Below are 20,881 nucleotides of genomic sequence, written 5' to 3'. Positions count from 1 at the left end.
TGACCCGAGGCAGCAACAGGACGGGAGAACACGGCATCACTGTGCGGTTTGGTGGTGCAGAGCGCCACCTGAAGGGCTCGGTGTATCATTACACCCCCAACCCAAACATCACCGAATTAAAAACACAACACAACGCAGAGTCAAGGAGTCTGTTTGGGCCTAACTGTTGCAGCGGTATGAAGCAGAAACCGGTTACACAGACACATAAGTACAATATGTCAGGAAGGTGTACCTGCTGACTGATACAGTGCTTGAGCCACTATAAACCCAACAGTGGTTCTCAGGAAACAACTCCTTTTACTTTGGATCTTTAGGTCCTTTGTTACGTTTGTTACTTTGTTATGTTCCCATTTGAAGTTTAAACTTTTGAAATGTTTCATTTTATTTACATTTTTAGTGCATTATTTCTTTCTTTTTGACCCATTCGTGGTAGCTGGGTAATATGAATTTGGAGCCCTCTGAAGAGTGAACAGGCTTCTTTCTGAACAGTTTGGGGTTGACTCAACACTGTACGAGTAAGTTTAAATAACTGAAATGGACACAAATCAAGATAAATGATAAGAGAAAAAATTTTCAATTCATTAAATACAGAACAAACAGGCTGCTGACTGAGCCAACCTCAGCCTCTTAATTGTGGACCTCATCCTTTGTCATTCTCGACACATATCTTGCAAGGCCTTTCTCCTAAAATCTCTCTTTAGCATTGCTGTTTCTTGAACATGTGTGCATACACACAACCTAATGTATTATTATATTTTGTTTTGCTTTGTTCTCCTTTCGTCCCTCTTTTGCAAATGCTGGATTTTGGACTAAACAATTCAATTACCGTAGTTTTCGGGTCATATGCCGCTACTTTTTTCCCACGCTGTGAACACTGCGGCTTATACTGATGTGCGGCTAATGCATATTTTTTTTCTTGCGGCCAAAAACATTTTGCCTGGTAACAGTAGACCAATAAAATTTCTAAGTAGTATATATACGGTATATATTTTTACTGGTTGTTAAGAGACGTTGTAATGTTGTTTGTGCACTGTTCCGTAAAAAAAACATAAGCAACGTAATTTGTGTGTTACTGATACGTACGTATACTTAAAGGTAGCCGTGTAACAGGCGCTGTTCGAAGAAAAAAAAGCATTTGCAGTATGTGTTTTTGTATGTTACCTTAACATTTATGTTACCATGTTTATGTTACCTTACGGATTCAATTAAACGTTAAAAATCCTCACGTGTAATACCTCTGTGTAAATATCTTATATTACAATTGAAACGCATACGGCTTAAAATCCGGTGCGGCCTGTTCAAGTACAAAATTGATTTTCTTTCTAAAATTAGAGCATGCGGCTTTTAATCAGGTGCGCTCTGTAGTCCGGGATTTACGGTAAATGTTATTTATACAGCACCTAATCACACCAACAGTCGCCTCAAGGTGCTTTACGTTGTAAGGTAGAACCTACAATAATACATACAGAGAAAAAAAACAACTATAATATGACCCCCTATGAGCAAGCACAGCGGGAAGGAAAAACTCCCTTTCAAAAGGAAGAAACCTGCCGCGTCCGGTTGGGATGAAAGAAGGAAGACAGGAAAAACAGATTTGTACACACACATACTTCATTTTACAGTTTAATGTAAACACACTGATGGCTGCTTAATTTACCTGGAAGTGGAAACACTGAGCTGACAGCCCGACTCCTCCTCCCATCACTTTGACTGAGGCCTGCTCACTCTTCTCCCCTCCACTGCTTGTAGTTTCACATACTATCCTACACAACAGAGTCACAGAACTGTCACAAAGGGAGTATGGTACATAAAAGAACTGTGTGCATACAGGTGTACCCCTGACTTGCCTTGAGGAGACTTCATATCTGCTGTGGATCACATTGCAAGGAACACCTGCCACTGTGACTGAGCCCTGGATGTCTTCGGCTCTCTGACCAAGGTTGGAGCCTGAAATGGTCACCACTGTCCCTCCCTCGACGGGACCGGATACTGGGTCCAGCTGAAACACAAGAGCAAAGTGAATATTGTGCATGATCAAAACTGATATGTCTCAGTGGCCAAGTTAGGAGGATAGAAATGAGGGACCAGCGGGGACATAAGGATGTACTCATGGTATGATTGACCCATATGTACTGGTTCCTCAGCTGGAGTTACTATCATTTACTTCTACATCTGATTAGCTCACAGTGAATCCCTGAGCATAGAAAAAGAACTAATGTCACCATAAAGCAAAACAGAGTGACATTGTAATGAATTAAAACTTCTTTTTTTTTTTTTATCTCCTTGTAGTCTTTTGTTATTTCCTGAAGCAAGAATTGTTGCTGGGGGTGGCAGGGCAAAGATAGGGGAAACATGCTCTAAACTTTACCAGTATGCCAGCATGAACTGTGTGAACAGCAGAAGGTGAGCATGCACATATTCGCATGAGCAACATAACAACAACAATAAAAGTGGGGCTCATCAGACTGTTGGATATATGTGGGGGATTTTAACGTCAGTTGTTATCTTGTATATTATTTTGAATGTAAATGGAAGAAATGAAATGATGAGGGTTTGGAGTCTGCTTTAATGCACAGGTGTTGTGAGCAAGCACCTCTCAACATACTGTGAGGAACGTAGATATTTGCCTTTAATGGCATAAAATGATAAGATTATGACACAGTAAATTTGTTTCTCTAGGCATCTGCTGAAGGTGGACATTATCTGTGTGCTCACCTTAAATCTGATTTCAACTTTGATTGTATGATAAAAAATCAAAACATATGAGACACATGTTATTATTCCCCCTCAGCAAATCACAATTTTTCAGTAGTGGAGAGGTCTGCATTTCCGTGTGATCCTGGGAGCCATTGTTTCTGGGGCATTAGCCACTCTTATGGTCTCCCACTGGCAAAACGAGCGATTCGGAAAACACAAATGAAGAGGAAGATTTGCAGCTCAACCACCTTGCCCGGAAGCAAGAAAATGGGAACCTTTCCTGGAACCCAGCTTGGGAAGGGGAACTTGAAGGCAAGTGTCTGCTGATCAGGCCTGTGTCCATGGGGCTTAATCAGGCATGCTTGAAAATATAACATAGATCATGCACCTTCCACATCAGGTGGAGGTCCATATATAAGTCATATTTCATGGTGATAAAATATAGGTAATGACTGAAAGAGTGCGGTCATGAATACAAGCAGATAAAATGAGATCAAATGGGCTAAGCCTCAGAGGTAGGGTGAGGAGTTGGAGTAGAGCCATTGCTCCTCCATATTGAAAGCAGCCAGTTTGGGTGGTTTCAGCATCTGGTTTGCATGCCAATGGTCTGGTTCTTCTACAGCGCTTTTCTACTCTACCCGAGCACTCAAAGCTCTTTATATAACTAATTCATTCATCCAATCACTTTTTCTAAGCTGTTAAGTGCTTATTCAGTGGTTACTCTTTTGTGATACACAGTCATATTTACATTATTTGTAAAGTACGAATGATTTGCTTTGGTACCTGGTCAAATTTAAGCTCTCCTCTGTCTGCAGCAAACTCGCAGGCAGCAGCTTCTCCCCCCTCGCTCACATGCATGCGCAAGTGCTGTGCTCAGTCGCCTAGTGCCTGAGCTCAGATCATACCAAAATTAGGGGGAATTTATGACTGTGCACTATTTGTTTTGAATATTGTGTGTAGTTTTTGTTTTATACAGTTGTCAATAAGGCATCTAACTATGAAACAAATTACACTCCAAAAGACTCCGGGCTTCTGAAAAAATGACCCAGGCTTAAGCCCAGTAAGCCACCCCCCCGCGCTCCGCCGATGGTTGACTCCAAATCTCCGAACACTATGTCGATCTGAGAAAGCAAGACCAAGACAGCGAGACAAAGACAAGACCAAGACCACATAAAAGTGGTCTCGAGCCATCCAACTCTAGAACTGTGTCCATAGAACAGTTCATTCTAAGATCCCCCATGAAGAACTGGAAAGTGTGGCTGGAAGCCTGGTTAGCCTGCTGCCATCACAATCCAGCTTCAGATAAGTAGAAAACAATGAATTTACATTGTCAGTTATGTTAGTTTTATGTTAAATGAGAGTTAACAATGCCCCATGTGTGACGAAAAACTTTTTGGTTTTCCTTTCAGCCCTACTTAATGAAAGTGAGTAAAGTGTTGGAAAGAAGGTAGAAATATCTTACAAAGTGGATGACTGGTGCTGGGCAGGTGTGCTTGATCTCATCGGTGCAGGAGTCTTGGTACACACAGTGAGAACTGCTGGCCCCACCACACCAAACGCAGCCATACTTGGGGTCAGCTGTGCGACACCGGCTGCAGTCTGACCGCCCCACCGAACAATTGAACAGAGTCACTGAAGCAAGAGAGGGTATAAAGTAAACAGAGAGCACTATAGTAGTAAATATGAAATGAATGCACTATACACAAAACTATTGTACTCTAAACAACAGTTGTCTATAGTGCAACTATGCACAGCTATGCAAACCCACCATACAGATCCTCAGCGCTGTCAATGAGGAAGTTGTTTTTTCTCCTCACATTGATTGTGGTTGGGTACTCCTCCAGCGAGACCGAGTACACATACTGAAACAAGACGAGCAGTCAAAAAGAATAATGTGTACAAGGTCGTGTGATGCAAACCATGTGTACAGCTGTTACAGCGTACGTCCAGTTATCTGGTTGAGAGCTAATGAAGCTCACTGATGCAAAAACAGGCTTCGTTCAGCACATGTCCCTCATTTATTGGTGTAACATAGGACTAGTTGTAATGTTGGCTGTGCTAAACAGGTTATCATTAATAAATAAGTATTTATAAATCATCATTTAAAGGCAGCTTTTTATTGAAACTGGTGTACAAACACACACAGGACGTTTACTCAGTTACACTGAGACAGACAATCAGAGTAGTTATCAGTCTTTCAGACTTGCAGTAATCTGACCTGATGCGGTTGGCAGGTGATAAAGAAGACTGATGGCTTTGCAGTATCCGGCTGCACTGAGGCATCCACTACCACTGACTTATTCTCAATGTCCAGTACACACTCGTAGTTTAAATCTTCATCCTGAATGTACAGAGTGGACCCACAAATACATTCCAAAATAAACACATTATTAACTTATGTATCCTGGTATCAACACAAAAGAGATTCTAAAAGTGTTTTTGACTGACAAAGTGAAACAAATCTCAATTTTAAAATATGTACCAGAGAATATATGTTGAGATTTAAGGATGAGACAAACCTGAAACAGGTTTAGGTATTGTCCCACCAGAGTGATCTTCCGCTCAACATTGACAGGGAGAAGAGGAGAATCCTGAACTTTCTCCACACATGGGCATTCCTGAGGATACGGCAAAATCATTTACACATACAGACAATACAGCCATTTATAGACCTGCACATGCATCCTGCCCTCAACGTTTAATGTTACGCAGGCACCTGCTCATTTCTTTTTCTTTCACTGAACATCTATAAGAACTAAAATCTTCAGGGTTAATAAAATCCTAATTAATCCTCCAGCTCTGGACATTTTTGTTTGTTTGCTTATTTTTTAAAAGTTCATATTTTTTACTCTGATTTGGACAAATTTGATATAGGCAATGGGTAAAAGGTAGTTTGGGACAAGCCACATTCTACTTCCATCCACCAAACTAAGAACAACCCCACTAAACTGTCCATTTAAAAAATAAGATGGTGCCCTTACTATAGATAATGATGTATATTATGTATAAGAATTCTTCTGTTCATCTTTGAAATACAAGCTGTCAAAGAAAAGTAAATCCCATAAAAAACATTGCTGTCCTAGAAAAAATGCAAACAAAATATAAAACTAAGAGAAACAAAAAGACGATAACCAACACAAAGACATGTCCCACAATGTAGCATAAGATGTATGAGCAAAGCACAGGGACGGACGCTTAGCTTGTAGCACTGTAATATCATGCTAGTGCTCAACATGTTAACAGCTATGATATGATGATAGACAATCCACTGAACCTCAAAAGAAATTCCAGTAATGTCAGTCATTGCTGGTTTGGCACCTTTTGCAAACCACCTAGAGTAAAGCTTTAAACCTAAACTTGGGGTGGCTGTAGCTCAGGCGGTAGAGCAGGTCACCTACTAACTGGAAGGTTGGTAGTTCGATCCTAGTCTGTTAGGAAGAACTTAGAAAAAAGTGCTTGTGCGAATGGGTGAATGCACAAGTTGCGTACTCAAGATAGAGTAGAAAAGCACTATATAAGAACTATTTGCTTACCTAGCCTTATTAAAGGGTATTTTTGGTAGATGCAATTTGAGTTTTTTGTATATATTTATTTACACACACACACACACACACACACACACACACACACACACACACACACACACACACACACACACACACACACACACCTTTCTAACCAAGCTAGGTACAGTTGGCTGACAGCTCTTTCTTCAAGATCTCCTTTTGGTAGTAAAAATGCTAATATTGAGGCTTTAATAGACAGAAATCAGTGAGTACGAGCAACTTAAGCTGTCTGTTCAGCTAAGCAAACTGGCAGATACGTGTAGCTTCACAGTGCATGGCACTGATTTTTTTTCACCCGTCAACAGGAGCCAAATAAGCCTATTCCCCTAAATGTATATTTAGGGGATTTAAGTGGTTCCTCTTGGTGACTTGTGACAGTAGTTCTTTTTCTGGCTTTGGCACTCACCAGAAAATAAGAGTCAATTGTAGAATCAGATTGGGAGTTCTCTCCAGAATCAAAGCTGAGGTCAATATCTGTTTCAGGTGATTGTGTCAATACAAATGTCGGAATGACAGATGAACTTGTTGAGACCACCTCACTCTCTGGGTTCGTCGACCTGTTCAGCCACAGTGGTGAGTCATTCTCTTGAGTTTTGGAATCTCTTGGGTCTGATAAAAGGGTTACTTCGCTGGAAGCGCTCATGCTCATTTCAGAGGAAGATCCACCAGATGGTTCAAAAGAATGAGAGTCTGTTTGGTGACTAGTGCTGCTGGGTAATGGAGTGACTGTGTGTCTTTGTGTGATATTTAAGCTATCAGTGAGCTGATCCTTTGAAAAACCTCTGGTAGGTTCATCAGTACCCTTTGTTGTTCTTCCCACATCGAAGAAGCCAATGGTGGTGACCTCAGTGTGCTCCGTAGAGGTCCTGACAGAGGGAGAAGTTGTAGGGAGGCCAATAGGTGTGATGGATTCAGCATTGGGGGTTGTTGGTGGCATTACTTTGATTGTAGTGGTGGGGACAGCTGTAGTGGTGGGAGCAGATGTCTTTGTGGGTGGTGGCTGTGTTGTTGCAGTAGTTGTTGTTGTAGCAGTCGGGACAGTAGGAGGTGGAGGGGTCAGTTTTCTGCTGGGTGTTGGTGTGGTGGGGGTTGGAGGTTTGAACTTGACGATGAGGAAACAAGTGAATAAGCAAAGGGGGGAGGGGGAGGAGAAGGGAAAAGAAGCATGGGGAAGACAAATTAGGATAAAACAGAAGGTGAAAGCAAAAAAACATTAAGGAGTAACTTATGAGTAACATAAAAACATTCATGGTAAAACAAAAAATAGAACAGGGACAGTAAATAAAAAAATAAACAGAACTACAACAAACAACAGAAAATGCATGCAAAAATTGGTATGTGTGGTGCGAAAAGCAGTATGATAAATGCTCATAAAACAAACAACACTCTTAGGCTATCCGTTTCCCCTTATAGAATCTATATGCACAGCACAGTTAAAAGCCCTCTCTGTGTCGTGCAGACTCACATTTTGGTTGTAGATAGTCACTCCTTCGGTGCAGACATGTTTATGTGTGCAGACATGCTGGTGGATACACCAGTTACACCCCCAACGACTGCTGATACACCCTTGGCATCTGGGAGAGAACACAGCAATGTTAAAAAAACATGATCGCAATCTCTGAAAGGGCTGTTATGACAACAATCAGACTCTTTCACACAACCCAACGCTACATTACACTTACTATACAAACAAAGAAAATAATCATTGTAACTGAAACATTTAAAGATTATTATGAATTTTTACAAGCAAATCCTATGGAAATATCGGGTTAGGGCTATTTCTGTGACCGTGCAGACTTCACTGAAAAATTTCTGTTACAATGCACCAACTAAACAAGTGGCCCAGGTGGTGGACTTCAAAGAAGTATACCAGGAATAGCTACTTAGCCATAGTGTGTCCAGTTGTCCATGTCCGTATCCACAACAGGGTTAATTAAGCCAAAGTGCTAACAATTGAGACTCAGACACCTAATGTGCAAACAGGCATTCTTACTGCAGTAACAAGCTGGAAACACCTTACTAGCATCTAATGCATTTCGCCAAATTAGATTTAATAATGTGAGTGTGTGTACGCATGTGTCTTGGTTAGAGAGGTACTCACGGCCTGCGTCCAGACAGCTGCTGCACCAAGCTGCAGTTGTAGAAGGTGAATTCTGTCTCTGCTACCGTGACATTTATGAAGCGCAGCGATAAGGTAACCATTACAAACTCTGCAACAAGTAAGCCAGGACACGTTAGCTTCAAGTTGACTGATCAATAAATCAAAAATGTGCACGGAGTAACTACATACAAATTCTTTGAAATTCTCAGTGAGCGACTGGAGGACACTATTTGAGGGCAGCCTCAACTTTGCTTTTACAAAGAGAATAGTAAGTAAAACCTGAATATATGTCATGTATCTTTGTCATCTGACACTAGCTATTGTTTGCACTTTAGAAGGAAGTAGCTTTCACATTGCCACTTAGAAACAAATACATGCAAGTTGTGAATCAGTCCAAAAACACTCCAGCCACTATTTACAACAGTTACAGTTATGAGTGGATGCAACACCCACCATCTCCATGGCTAATGGGGGGCAGACTGCTGGCATCAGGGGTGGAACATATCACACCAGCAGTAGTGAGCAAGGCCGGTGTTTCTGTATACTGGAAGAAGCAAGAATAGGCCTCGCCTTGTTTTAGACTGGGTAGGCCTTCTACTGACACTGTAATCTACATAGGAAAGGACAGTATGAAGAAAGAAAGGAGGAAAAGAGACAAAGAGGGCATTTCATTAAAGTAAATGGTTACTTTTTAACTCTACCCACTGAGGGTTTAATTCAAGAACTGGAAACAACAACGTAATCTTGTGCTTCGATCTGCTGCCCCTTTCCCCCTGTATTACATCAGTTTCCTCTCCACGGCTGATATTGTAGAGGCTGAGGTGTTGGATACTGAGACACTGCTGTGTCTGGTTGAAACTCCACAACCAGTGACCCTGCTCAGATCCTCGCTGGCACTCCCACCGCTGACCACAGCTGAATAATGTTACATGTAAGAAAATCGAATAAGATCAGAAAAGAGAATCATGGCCACAGTAAAGATGCATTTACATCTCCCTATATCTTAAAGGAAAATTAATATGATAATAATAATAATACATTTCTTACCGTCCCTCCAGGACACACCAGCCACAATAGGGGTCTCTGGCAGACAGACAGGACTGACAGTCTAAGTGATCCCCACATTCTGCCACTGGACGTTTCTCTACCTGAAATGAAGAAAGAAAGAAGAAGTATGGCTAAACTAGTGAGGTGATTAAAGTAGATAACAATGGCACTAATGTCCTATGAATCCTATGAAGTCTTTAAAGTGAACCAATCTTTTTTTATATATAAAATCTTCAGCTTCAAATAAAGCAAAAATTGTTTATATGTGAACATGGATAATCATGAGTAAGTCAATAATCTTGTGGTAAAATGTGAATGCTTTTTATAGGCATATGGCTTTACAAAGACTTTAACTTGCATCAGAGTCCCTGGGAACTCATCAAACTGGCAACCACAATGTAATAACTTGGACTTGATAATTGGTTTATTGCATTACTGTGACAAATACTGAAGAGGTTGTCTTTGGTTTTTAATGTGATAATTGCTTTGCTTTAGTGAAAATGGAAATAAAGACAAATTATGGCAAAATGACATAAAAACAATTCTTAAATATTTAGTTAGCTATACATGTAATCTTTAGCTAGCTAGTTTGAATGTTATACTCAATATTTGTTTCAGCTTGTAATGACAGTTTTATTGTGTTTATATTTCCTTTTTATTCACATCAGACTACTAAAGATGGCTTAGTTGCTCATAACAAAATAAATCTGCCATACTTACCGACACATACGAAGCGAGATATTTAATCTCTAGCTCTCTAATCTTAGCTTCACATTTAACTATGTTTGTCTCAGTAACTATAATAACAGTGTTATGGCCCTTTGTGTGTCCTGTTTCTTCAAGCCAGACCAATATGAGTCAGTAGCTAGCTCGGCTGACTAGCTAACAAATATTTACACTGGCTGCTCGCCTACAAACATCTACTGGACATTTAATTGAGTTCAATCCACTTTCAGTTTTATTTATATAGCAACAAATCACAACAACAGCTGCCTCAAAGCACTTTATATTGTAAGTTAATGACCCTACAATAATACAGCTAAACTTAATCTAACTAGAAATTCAAGCACTAAAGATAGGTAACAAAAAGTAATACTATTTATTGATGCAAGGCTGATGCTGTACTGTGTGTTTTTATTTATGTACTTTTTTAACTTAATGCAGAAAAAGAAGCTTGGATTTAGGAATGCTAATGCTATCTTTGTCACACATTACTATGAAAAAGAAACTTTAGGAAGTAGGAGCTCTCCTATTTACATATTGTCTTTTATCCCTTTTATTGTTGGCATTGGTTAACCACATAATTTTTTTTCTAACTACCATAAACTGAACTTCACTTTTCACATGCAAATATACCAGCAGTCTCTTGACAAATGCAATGTATATGAGGAAACTGGAACTGCCTCACATGTGTATGCTAAATGTAACTTCTGCTGCGCTACATTCAGGTGCTCCGTGGTGTCGGACTGACACAATCAATTTTGTGTATAGACTTGCAGTTTCCCCAAGTCCATTTATCAGCATCTATAGCTACCCACACACACTCTGTAGGGAGTGTGCCAACACAATGGAGGCCACTTTCTCTGATCAATACCATTGTTAAAAGCGACTTTACACCTCCTGCAGACTGTTGTACAACTCACAGTGGGGTTAGTGACCTTTGACCTCAACAGCCAGCTGGCCTCAGTGTTTTCTTTTACTCTTTGGCTTATATTCTGTTATCCTCTTTTATTAGTGAGAGAGAAACAGCTTGAGGAAGACGCAAAGCCTGAAAAACTCTGACAAACAATAAATTGTGTTGACGATGGATTACAATCCATGTTCAGTCTTGTGTATGGAGACATCTGGTTGAGTGGTTGAATGGGGATACTCAGTCAAAAAAACAAAAACAAACAAACCCTGCAGCTGTTGAATGTTTGGACTTAAAATATGGGAAACCTAAAACTATCCTAAAGTGTTTATAATTCATTGTAAACTTACCGTGGTTTTGGTCATGATGTAGATATGTCCTCCATTCTGATCCAACAAAAGGTCACTGTTAATGGGAGAGTTGGGGTGGATCGTTGTGTTCTCGTATACTTCCACAGTGCCATCTCGGCCAAGATAAACCTGGACGTTTATAGCAGAAAAGCACAAGACATAGAATTCGTGGTATACATGACGTAGCAAATATCAGTCCAACTCAATTTGAATTTCCAGGACAGAAAGGATGAGCGTGATCTATTCCCCTCACTGCAGGACTAAACTGAGACAGGCAAAAAAATAAAAGACAAACGAATACCTTCTTCAGCGTACAACTCAAACACAAATCAAATCAGACTTGCAAAGGAGCGCAGTAGAAGTGGGCATGAATGTGATTATCACACAGTCAAATCTAATATGAAGTACAGGAAGACACCTCTGGCTTAAGCAATTCCCAGGCATTCAAACTCTCATGTTACTTCATGTTAATGAGATCACTGTGGACAGAATGGAGAATCAGTTATCCCATTAAGAGGATGCACTCAACACATAATGGCATGGGAAGCTGCTTTGTAATGCTCTGTGACTTTGGAACATTAAAGAGATGTGTCCATCATAGAAACTTTTTTTAAGCTGAAAATGGCAGGCCATCTCCTGGAAACAGCTAGCTATGAGCAACAACCTGACTCTAGCCTACTGCTCCTTAACAGTAAATCAATGTTCCTCCATTATTTGTCATTTTACTATTGCTGGGATTAAAAAAACCCACTTCCAGGATAGCGACCAACACCATCCTGTTTTGACTTTTATTTTGAAACTTCTGACATAAACCAATTCAGGAACACCACTGCTCTTCCACTTGCTCATTCAAAACAAGGAAGTTAACCATCAAGTTGTCCAGGTGACTTGTATCTCCACCACGCTAATGCTTCTTTAAGGTATTAAGTGGCAATCATCAGGCCTGAAAAACAAAGCCAATACTTAATTGCCCAGAGAAGCATCTAATGCGCACTGAAGGCTGTCTCTGAAAGCAAGTCAATCTCCAAAGAGCTCCATGTCAAAATATCCAACATCCATCTTTAAAGTGTCTATACCTAATTTTCCCCCTTCTGACACCAATAAGGGAGATGTTTTTTCGTAATCACTCACCCATTTGTTAATACTTAAAATTAGGGCTGTGTAGCCAACACCTGTCTGATGGGACTCACTTATCTCAGCTATTTCGTTCACTGAACTGGACCTTTTGACCGTGTTTGTGGTGGATCGTTATTAATGGAATTATCTGACAAATATCACGGCCCTCTGTGTGATGCAACCTTTCCAAGATGCTTTGGCTCCACTTTAGTGAAATTCTAGTCTTTTAGCACCAATTAATAGGTGTCTGTGTCTGTCTATTGCAGTAGACAGCTGTAGTCAGCCCTCAAAAATATGTTCACTTGTGGCTCTAAAAACCAAGCCAGCAAAGAAATCACAGACACTGTTTCTTAAAAATGTCATTATTCATTCAGAATTATACATCCACTAGCCCATCGTCTTTATAAGATAGTTTGTACAGTGAGTCCTTTCCTAATTCTGCGACAAGTTTTCATACCCTGAGACTGTTATTTACTCATTCAGCAACACAATCCTTATAAATTGTCTGAAAGGAGAGACTATAAGCCAAATTAAGCACCAACTGTCAGCAGAATTTAAAGAATTCTGAATCTACAGTCATGAAAAAAAATGTACCCACTCTTCACACACCTATAACTTAATAACAAATAATCTAGTCTTAAAATTAAATGAACAACCCCGAAGAAGCCTTAGGTGAGAGGTGAAATCTATTCAAGAAATTGATACAAGTCCATTGACCTTTTTTCCACGCTCCTTAGACAATCTGTTTGGACAACAACACGTATTATTATTTTTAAAAAGTGTTGTTTGACAACCTAAGCACACCTTTACTCCTTCTGTAGGAAATAAGAGAGTAAGTAGCAGGCAGGTGCTTCTAATCAAATGCACATTAATGAATCATTAGCAAGTGTGAGCATCTCTATAAAAGCAGAGGTTTCAGCAGTTTGCCTGTCTGAAGAATTTATGTGTGTGGGTAACACACTGCTAAGGAGAAAAGACATTGACGATGATCTTAGAGAAGCAATTGTTGCTCCAATCAATGTGCGGAAGGGTCATGAGGTCCTTTACAGACAAGGTCAGATTGTTCATTGCTCAGGCAAACTGCAAGGAGCCAGAGAGCTTCATCTCAGACTATACAGGTAAATGTTGAAGTTCTTAACAGCATAATTAAAAAACTGAACAAATATGGCTTATTTGGAAGAATTGCTGCGAGAAAGCCTCTTCTCTCTAAAAAGAACATGATAGCACGGCGTAGATTAGATTTGCAAAGTTGCAAATTTTATAAACAGAATAAATATAATTACAACCTGCGTGGATGAAAAGTACTGTACTTCCTGCACTCGAGTTCCTACAAGTTCAGTGTGGTTTTTGTACCAGTTAAACAAGGAAGCAGTAAGATGGTCGTTGTTATGTTTTCCATTTTATGCTTCCATCCATAATGCTCGCGTAAGCCAAACAACCTCCAGCTCTAGCTCCACAGTTAATGTACCAATGTAAGAGCAGTATCGATTGTTTTATTGAAACCTTGGTGTGAAAACAAATATGCGCAGTTAGGCAAATGCAGAAATGGTCTTTTAATTCCAACAAAGCAACGCAGGTAAAGCCTGCTGACTACAACCACAAAAATCAAGTCAGTTACACCAATTACAGACCATCAACATATTACTGCAGTATTACATTTAAAGTGGGTCACCAGTTGTCAACCTCTTTCCTCTGAAACACAAACACGCGCTCAAATGGAGTCCCATATCTGGATGCTGTGGAATTTGTCCTGCTGTGATACGCTAATCCTGTTACAATAGCTTTTTTCAGATGACTACGTTGAGTGCAGCTTTGATCTGCTACCTAAAAGTACTAAGTCTGGCTCTGTGTCTCATTCTCTCTAGTTGACACAAGAACACACACACACAAACAGAGCAAAACAGGTTGTGTCTACAATCCTCTTATCTTGATCCCTTCATGTAACTATCACATCTATGCAGATGTTGTTCAGAAGGTAGAAGCGTTCTCTTTTCTTGTTTTGTTTTGTACACAAGAGCTGAAAACATCACTTAGACTTTGATAAAAAGTCTAAGTGATGTTAGAAATCTACTCTGGACGAAACTTTCCAACAACCCCCCCCCCCAAAATAAGACCCTGTCTCCAACATGTTGCAGTGTGCAGAAGAAAAAGCAAACCCGTTAAGCGTGGGATCACAAAGGTATGCTAGCCTGTGTTTGTTGGAACACTGTGAATGCTGGAATGATAGGAATCTTCCAGGCCGGAGTCACACAGTGATGTAGAAGTATATGGGAACTGGCGTGGACTTGGATTAAATATCTTTGAAATTGGATTTGTGTGTTTCAGGGTGTTTTATGTGGTGTAAGGTGTGTTTTGCTGAGATGTGAATCATAGACAAGTTAGAGCACAAAGGCAGGCCTGCGTGGACACAGATCCAGTTAATCCCTGACACTTATGTGAGCGCGATGAATGAAAAATTAGACCACCGGGTTAATAAGAAACTGGTAGAAATATTTCCATGAGTCAGGGGTTTCTCCCTGCCTCCCACTCTGCACACCAGGGGAGGCTCTCCAAGGTCACACAAAAACAAAAACTAAAAGTCTGAGCTACCTTGTGAAGGGTCCCTTTGGAGTCTCCCAGGAATGCGATGCTATGTCCATCCCTGACACTGACTGCCACGGCGGTGAGACGGGCAGATGAGGTGTGCCATGCAGGTTTAGCTTTCAGCGGTTCCCTGTTTGCCATTGGACTTGGGGTGTGGTCGGAGCCGCAGGGATATGCCTTCAGGGTATTCTAAAACATGTGACGGGATAGAGAGTTTGTCTTGCTGGTTCATCTTCAAATAAACACAACAGAGACTTTTATTGCTACAATTTCAAGCTACATTTTAATTTTTATATCACATTTCAAATACAGCTATTATTTTTCCCTTGTTGTTTTAAGTCATGCCAAACATCTAAAGCTTTAGAGCAAATAAGTTTATATTCCCACTGTTGCCTCAGAGCCTCTGAATCCTCTTAATACATCGTAAGAGGATTGCACCATAGATTAAAGCAGACTCATTCAGAGACATGGTCTCTCCTTTCCTTTGGCTTTGCAAAGCAACCACTCCAAATTCCGCTTTTCCACTAAGTCTCCAAGCTCTGCTTCTAGATAATTGGCCCTGGAGGAGGAGGAGGACAACGAGGAGGAGTGGGTAGAATGAGAGATCTTTTTTTAGTTTGCTCAGTTTGTTTATTAAGAAAATAATGATAACGTTTCATCATTGCTAGGAGGGGAACTTCATGATTTAATACAACTTTATCTTCCCCATTCATCTATTTCCTTACTTTCATTTCCTCCTCTTTTGCACTATATTCCACAGGCTTTCTCTTCACGTCTCTGTTTCTTCCCCCTCTCCCTCTCTATTTTCTTCTGCCCGTGGCTTTCAAAAGAAGACTCGTCCTTCCTTGTCAGAGCTCATTAAGCAGTTTCACAGATGATTCAGGGGTAGTTTGGTTTATTGATCCCTAACGATCCCATTAAATGCTTCTGTGGGCTGGCAGGACCTGAGCAGTTTGCAGGGCAGTGGAGAGGGTCTCTGAATGGTTGCAGCTGGGCAGAGCTACTCCTGGGGCTTTAGAGACCTTAGGGTTTTTTTTTAACAAGGACCTCATTACTTCACTTTCATCCATCCATTATATGTAGTCACTACTTCTTCTTGTTACTACACTTAATCTTACCAGTCCTGTCATTCTTCGTTACATGGTTGTATCTGTTTTGGCTTCCGCTGAACACTTACATCAAATTAGTCGATATAGCTGAGGTATGGGTCGACATCAGGGAATAAGTCCTTATGATAGAGAGTTTTAATGTATCTACTGTGAGGCTTTCCTGCTATAACTAGCACAAAGCATTAAGGATGTTCTCTCTCAGCAATCTGAAAGGTTCACATGAGCATGCAAAGGCTCAAAAAAAAATATTTGTTTTCACGGGAAAGATCGACATCAAAAGCAGGTCAGCGCTTAATCCCCAAAACATTTACTCCTGTATTCTTACCACAGGCAGGTTGGCACAGCTGGACTTGACCTCATATTCTATGTAGGCCTCTCCTGTTCCCTCCCCCCGCCCATCTTTGGTGTAGCAGAGGTCACGGGTTGAGTTGATGTATCTGTCCAGCTCGTGTAGAGAGAAAATGCACAGAGCTGACTCATGTGAGGGATTGTCGTTTGTGGGGCTGGTGCTGGTGGAAAAGACTCCTAGGAGATCCTCACCCTGCAGACCCGGCCCGTGTCCCACCTGTTCCAACAAAGGCACAGAAAAAGGGTCAGCGTAACCCTGATGAACACTTATTCTTCAGCATACTTGTCACACTTACATGTTTCAGATCATCAAAATAATTTTAATATTAGACAAAGTTAACTGAAGGAAATACAAAGCACAATTTTAAATGTTGATTCTAGTTATTTAAGGGAAATAAATGGGGGCCACCAAAAATATTGGGGTGGCAATTCTATCACTAATAAATAAAATGGTTAAAATAAAATGGTTGTGATGCAATGTGAAGAACCAACAAGATATCAGGCACAAGTGTTCATAATGTTTTGACTCAATACCTGGGCTGCCTGGAGCAGATTGTAACTCCTAGGTGAATGGGACTGTGATAGGCAGACAAGAGGAATTTCCACATACGAATAGTAGGAAGTGTCTTCCATGCACACTCTGGCGACATATGTCCGGTAGTCCCTTGATGGTGACTTGATGTCACGGCGGTAAAATAAGAAGTACACGTACGTGCCCCGTGTGAACGCTGTCACAAAATGATGATCATACTCCGAAAGACGCCCAGCCACAGCTAGTTTAGCTGTCTCTTCATAGGAAAAGATGGGTTTTAATGAAAGGTGGCGTGTAGAGATGGGTGGGTGGCTGGCAGTATAGCCCCGACCAACATACATCACAGTTCTATCTCCGCCACTTGGCCGCACTACCAAACCAACTGTTGACACTGATGGATCATTGGCTGCAACATACTGGGTATCCACAGGCCTCTCGGTAGAGAACAAAACCTCTCTGACTGACCTCAGGCTACGTTTCTGGCAGGTGCCCTGGTGCACGCTGCCACATGTGATCAACTCCAATGCTTTAGGATCCACCAGCAGTAATTTGTTGTGATTACTGGTTCTTCTGGCTTGGGGACAATTTGTGTCGGTGACTGGGGGCAGGCATTCTTTGCTGTCGATTACAGGTCCAGTGCTCTCTTCTTGCTCCAACCGCAGTCCATCTAAGCCATCCAGTTGGAAAAGGTGGTCCCTGGCCCCCACGTACACAGTCCCCACAGAGGGGTCGGGGTGGAGCACCAGGTGCTGGAACTCAGTGTCATTACGGGAAAAATGGGGGTAGGAATGACCATAGACAGTGGCAAAAATGGTGAGGATGAACAGTAAGACCAGGGTGGAGTTCCCATGTAGCATGGCAAACACTCTGAGGATGGGGAAAAAAGGGTTAAAGGCTTGCACTAGTGGATATTTAAGATTGAACATCAGCATTTAATAAGGCTAAAAGCTGCTTCCATATAGCTAAGGAAAGTGCAACTTAAGAGTTTTATAGAGCTTAGGTTTAACATCAGAAATATTACGTGTTGAAAACCTCTTAAGAATTTAAGCTAGCAAGAAAATGCTCTTTTTTCTAACTAATGCTGATTATTCCAAGCATGCACACAGTTTAACTAAATGCCTTCAAGTAATATCCTGTACCTTTCTTATGACAGTTGCCGAACATGACCAAAGCCAACACCAAACGGACCCACTAGCAGGTATTATGTCTGAAACAGGATATTCCTCTTTGCCACACTAACAGAAATGGGCTCTGTATTATTATGTGTCATTCCCCCTATTTATACCATTACCTGTATACATTAATATAAAGCTAGAACAGCAAATGAACTATTTATTTATCTTTGAGTGATATCTGCCCAACTGAAATTTGTATGAACAAATTGATTTGGGTCCACTGGGTGCAGACAGGTTATTAACATCTGACAGCACATTTTTGGTTTTAGCCTTTTTAAAATGGTGCTTTGTTCAGAAAAATGGGATCTCACCATTTATGTTCTCTGTTCAGCTGAAGAAATTCTTCACCTTATCATCCAGAATGATATCCCCATCCTTTCATCTGTCTGAACAGCAGCAACACATGGGATATCCAATCTGCACACAAAGCAGGAAAAGAATGGCAAATTCATGACATACAGAAGCAAGATTTAAGGTGACTCTTATTCCCCCTCTTGAAAAATGTCACAGCACCAGCGTGTAAGATTACTTGCATAGCATTTAACTCTGTCGCTGTGCAGAGTGCATTTAATGGAATCGAAACGCCAGCAGCCACAGTATCCCTTACCATTGGAAACATTCAAAACAACTCCTATCATTTCCCATTTCCACAGCCATCACTCAACACCTCTGAGGAAAGTGGTGTATGGACACTGAGAGCTTTCACATTACAGATAAAACTCCTTCAATTATTGAACAGGTTCCCCAGACCTTTCACTGACCTCCCTGGAAAGGGTCATATAGAATTAAACAACTCCTCTGTACAATAGTGCCTCTTTCCACCTTCTTTTTTTTATCCTAAAGGGAGAGTTTATGTTCATGATAGCTACTATAAACACATCTAGTCTTAACAAAATATCAATAATTTGAAGCCTCGTAACAAAAAAAAATTTAAACACTAAAAATGTATAGATTCTAATACACAAGTATAAGCCCTAAACCAGGGATATGAAGAATACTGAAACTGAGCACTGGCAAGTATTACTTCTGACCAAACACACAGCATAATGACAGACTCTGAAAAATACGAGTATGATATTAAAAAAAATGCAATTTTGTGCAGCATTACCTTGAAGTGCAAATAGATTTCTAAGAGATTAGACATGCAGTGCCATCTCACCTAACTGTCTACCCCCTGGGGCTGCAATCAGGACAAAGACAAGGGAGGTGGGAGGGGAGGGGAATCTCTGGGAATGGGTGTGGATCTGTGCGCATCTCTGCATAACCAGGGGCCATCCAGGAGCAGGTGCGTGTGTGGTAAGTGAGTGAGTGTGTCTCAAGGCCTCCTCTTTACTTATTCATGAGCAGAATAAGAAGTATTATAAGGAATAACCTCCACGCCCACTGTCAAAGGATTTGCGTCCGGTTTATGATGCACTATACACTAATACTATACACTGTGTGTGAGAAGCCAACGAGTACACTCTATTAAACAGGGCTCAAAATCGTACAGACATGGGAGGAATAGTGTTCATGAAATATGCATATAAAACAAACAAATTCTCATGTTTTATTGATTCACACTGCCTACAGCCCTCACATCCATGTTGTTTTCAATCAGGTAAGCAGCAATCCTAAAAGTAAAAGGCAATGTGACCAATGGGCAATGTCAGGAGTCCAACAGTTTTTGGCTACTGAATGAATGGTTCTCAAATAGAACTGTCCAGTATGACCAGTGTCACTGTTTGGTGTTCATGCATGTGACGGATTTTCTCAAACATCTGAAACAAAAACTACAAGAAACTGTGGATCATTTTCCCAAAGCATCTGTGTTGTCATAACCTCACACACATCTTGCAAAATGAAATACCGCACTTGAAACTATGATCGCGTCCACTGAAACAACACGCATTGCTATCATATGCTTACATAAACACTGACGTGATGCATTCAAAACACTTCCATCAAAAGTGTTCATGTATGTTTTGGCTTCGTGAGACCATGTTACAAATGGAAGCGCATTTCCTTTTTTAATTTAATGGTGAAGTGTAATGGGTTTTTTTGTCCTGAAATAACATTAACAACACTACATGTATACTACTCAAGAAAAAGAAAATTGAAAGGAACACTTTTAAATCAGAATATACAGGGTGGGCCATTTATATGGATACACCGTAATAAAATGGGAATGGTTGGTGATATTGAAGTCCTGTTTGTGGCACATTAGTATATGTGAGGGGGCAAACTCCTCAAGATGGGTGGGGACCATGGTGGCCATTTAGAAGTCAGCCGTTTTTGTTTTTTTTTTTGTTTTTTTCTTTCTTCTTCTCTGTTTGGTTGTGTTGTTTTATGCTATTCTTGATAAACGAATAAAAATTGTATATCAAAAAAAAAAAAGAAGTCAGCCATCTTGGATACAACTTTTTCAATAGGAAGAGGGCCATGTGACACATCAAACTTATTGGTAATGTCACAAGAAAAACAATGGTGTGCTTGGTTTCAACGTAACTTTATTCTTTCATGAGTTATTTACAAGTTTCTCTTTGTTCACAGCCATTGACATGTCGAAGAGGTTAACACGTGAGGAGCGGATCGAAATTGCGTTAATATCTGGTGATACCGGGTCATTGCAGCAGATTTCAATGCAA

At 40.6% G+C, this 20,881-nt stretch overlaps 1 protein-coding gene across 1 annotated transcript; it reads right to left on the bottom strand.

Annotated features, from left to right (window-relative positions):
- Nucleotides 1-1,565: 1,565 nt before the first annotated feature.
- On the bottom strand, nt 1,566-20,377 carry LOC102310151 (plexin-B1). Its single transcript, XM_042217258.1, has 17 exons — nt 18,566-20,377; nt 17,082-17,946; nt 16,525-16,764; nt 15,097-15,279; nt 11,392-11,520; nt 9,412-9,512; nt 9,147-9,279; nt 8,818-8,974; nt 8,365-8,473; nt 7,729-7,837; nt 6,670-7,365; nt 5,217-5,315; nt 4,916-5,038; nt 4,466-4,559; nt 4,160-4,329; nt 1,848-1,999; nt 1,566-1,763 (listed from the first exon to the last, which is right to left on the bottom strand). The coding sequence occupies exons 2-17, from the start codon at nt 17,934-17,936 to the stop codon at nt 1,649-1,651; spliced, it is 3,465 nt and encodes a 1,154-aa protein (XP_042073192.1). The 5' UTR covers nt 17,937-17,946; nt 18,566-20,377; the 3' UTR covers nt 1,566-1,648.
- Nucleotides 20,378-20,881: the final 504 nt, after the last annotated feature.

Source organism: Haplochromis burtoni, unplaced genomic scaffold (assembly GCF_018398535.1).
Source record: "Haplochromis burtoni strain Fernald_Lab_line unplaced genomic scaffold, NCSU_Asbu1 Contig_1727, whole genome shotgun sequence".
In the NCBI taxonomy this organism is placed as follows: domain Eukaryota; kingdom Metazoa; phylum Chordata; class Actinopteri; order Cichliformes; family Cichlidae; genus Haplochromis; species Haplochromis burtoni.
The sequence above is the reverse complement of the archived record's forward strand: the minus strand, read 5'-3'. Positions and strand labels throughout refer to the sequence as shown.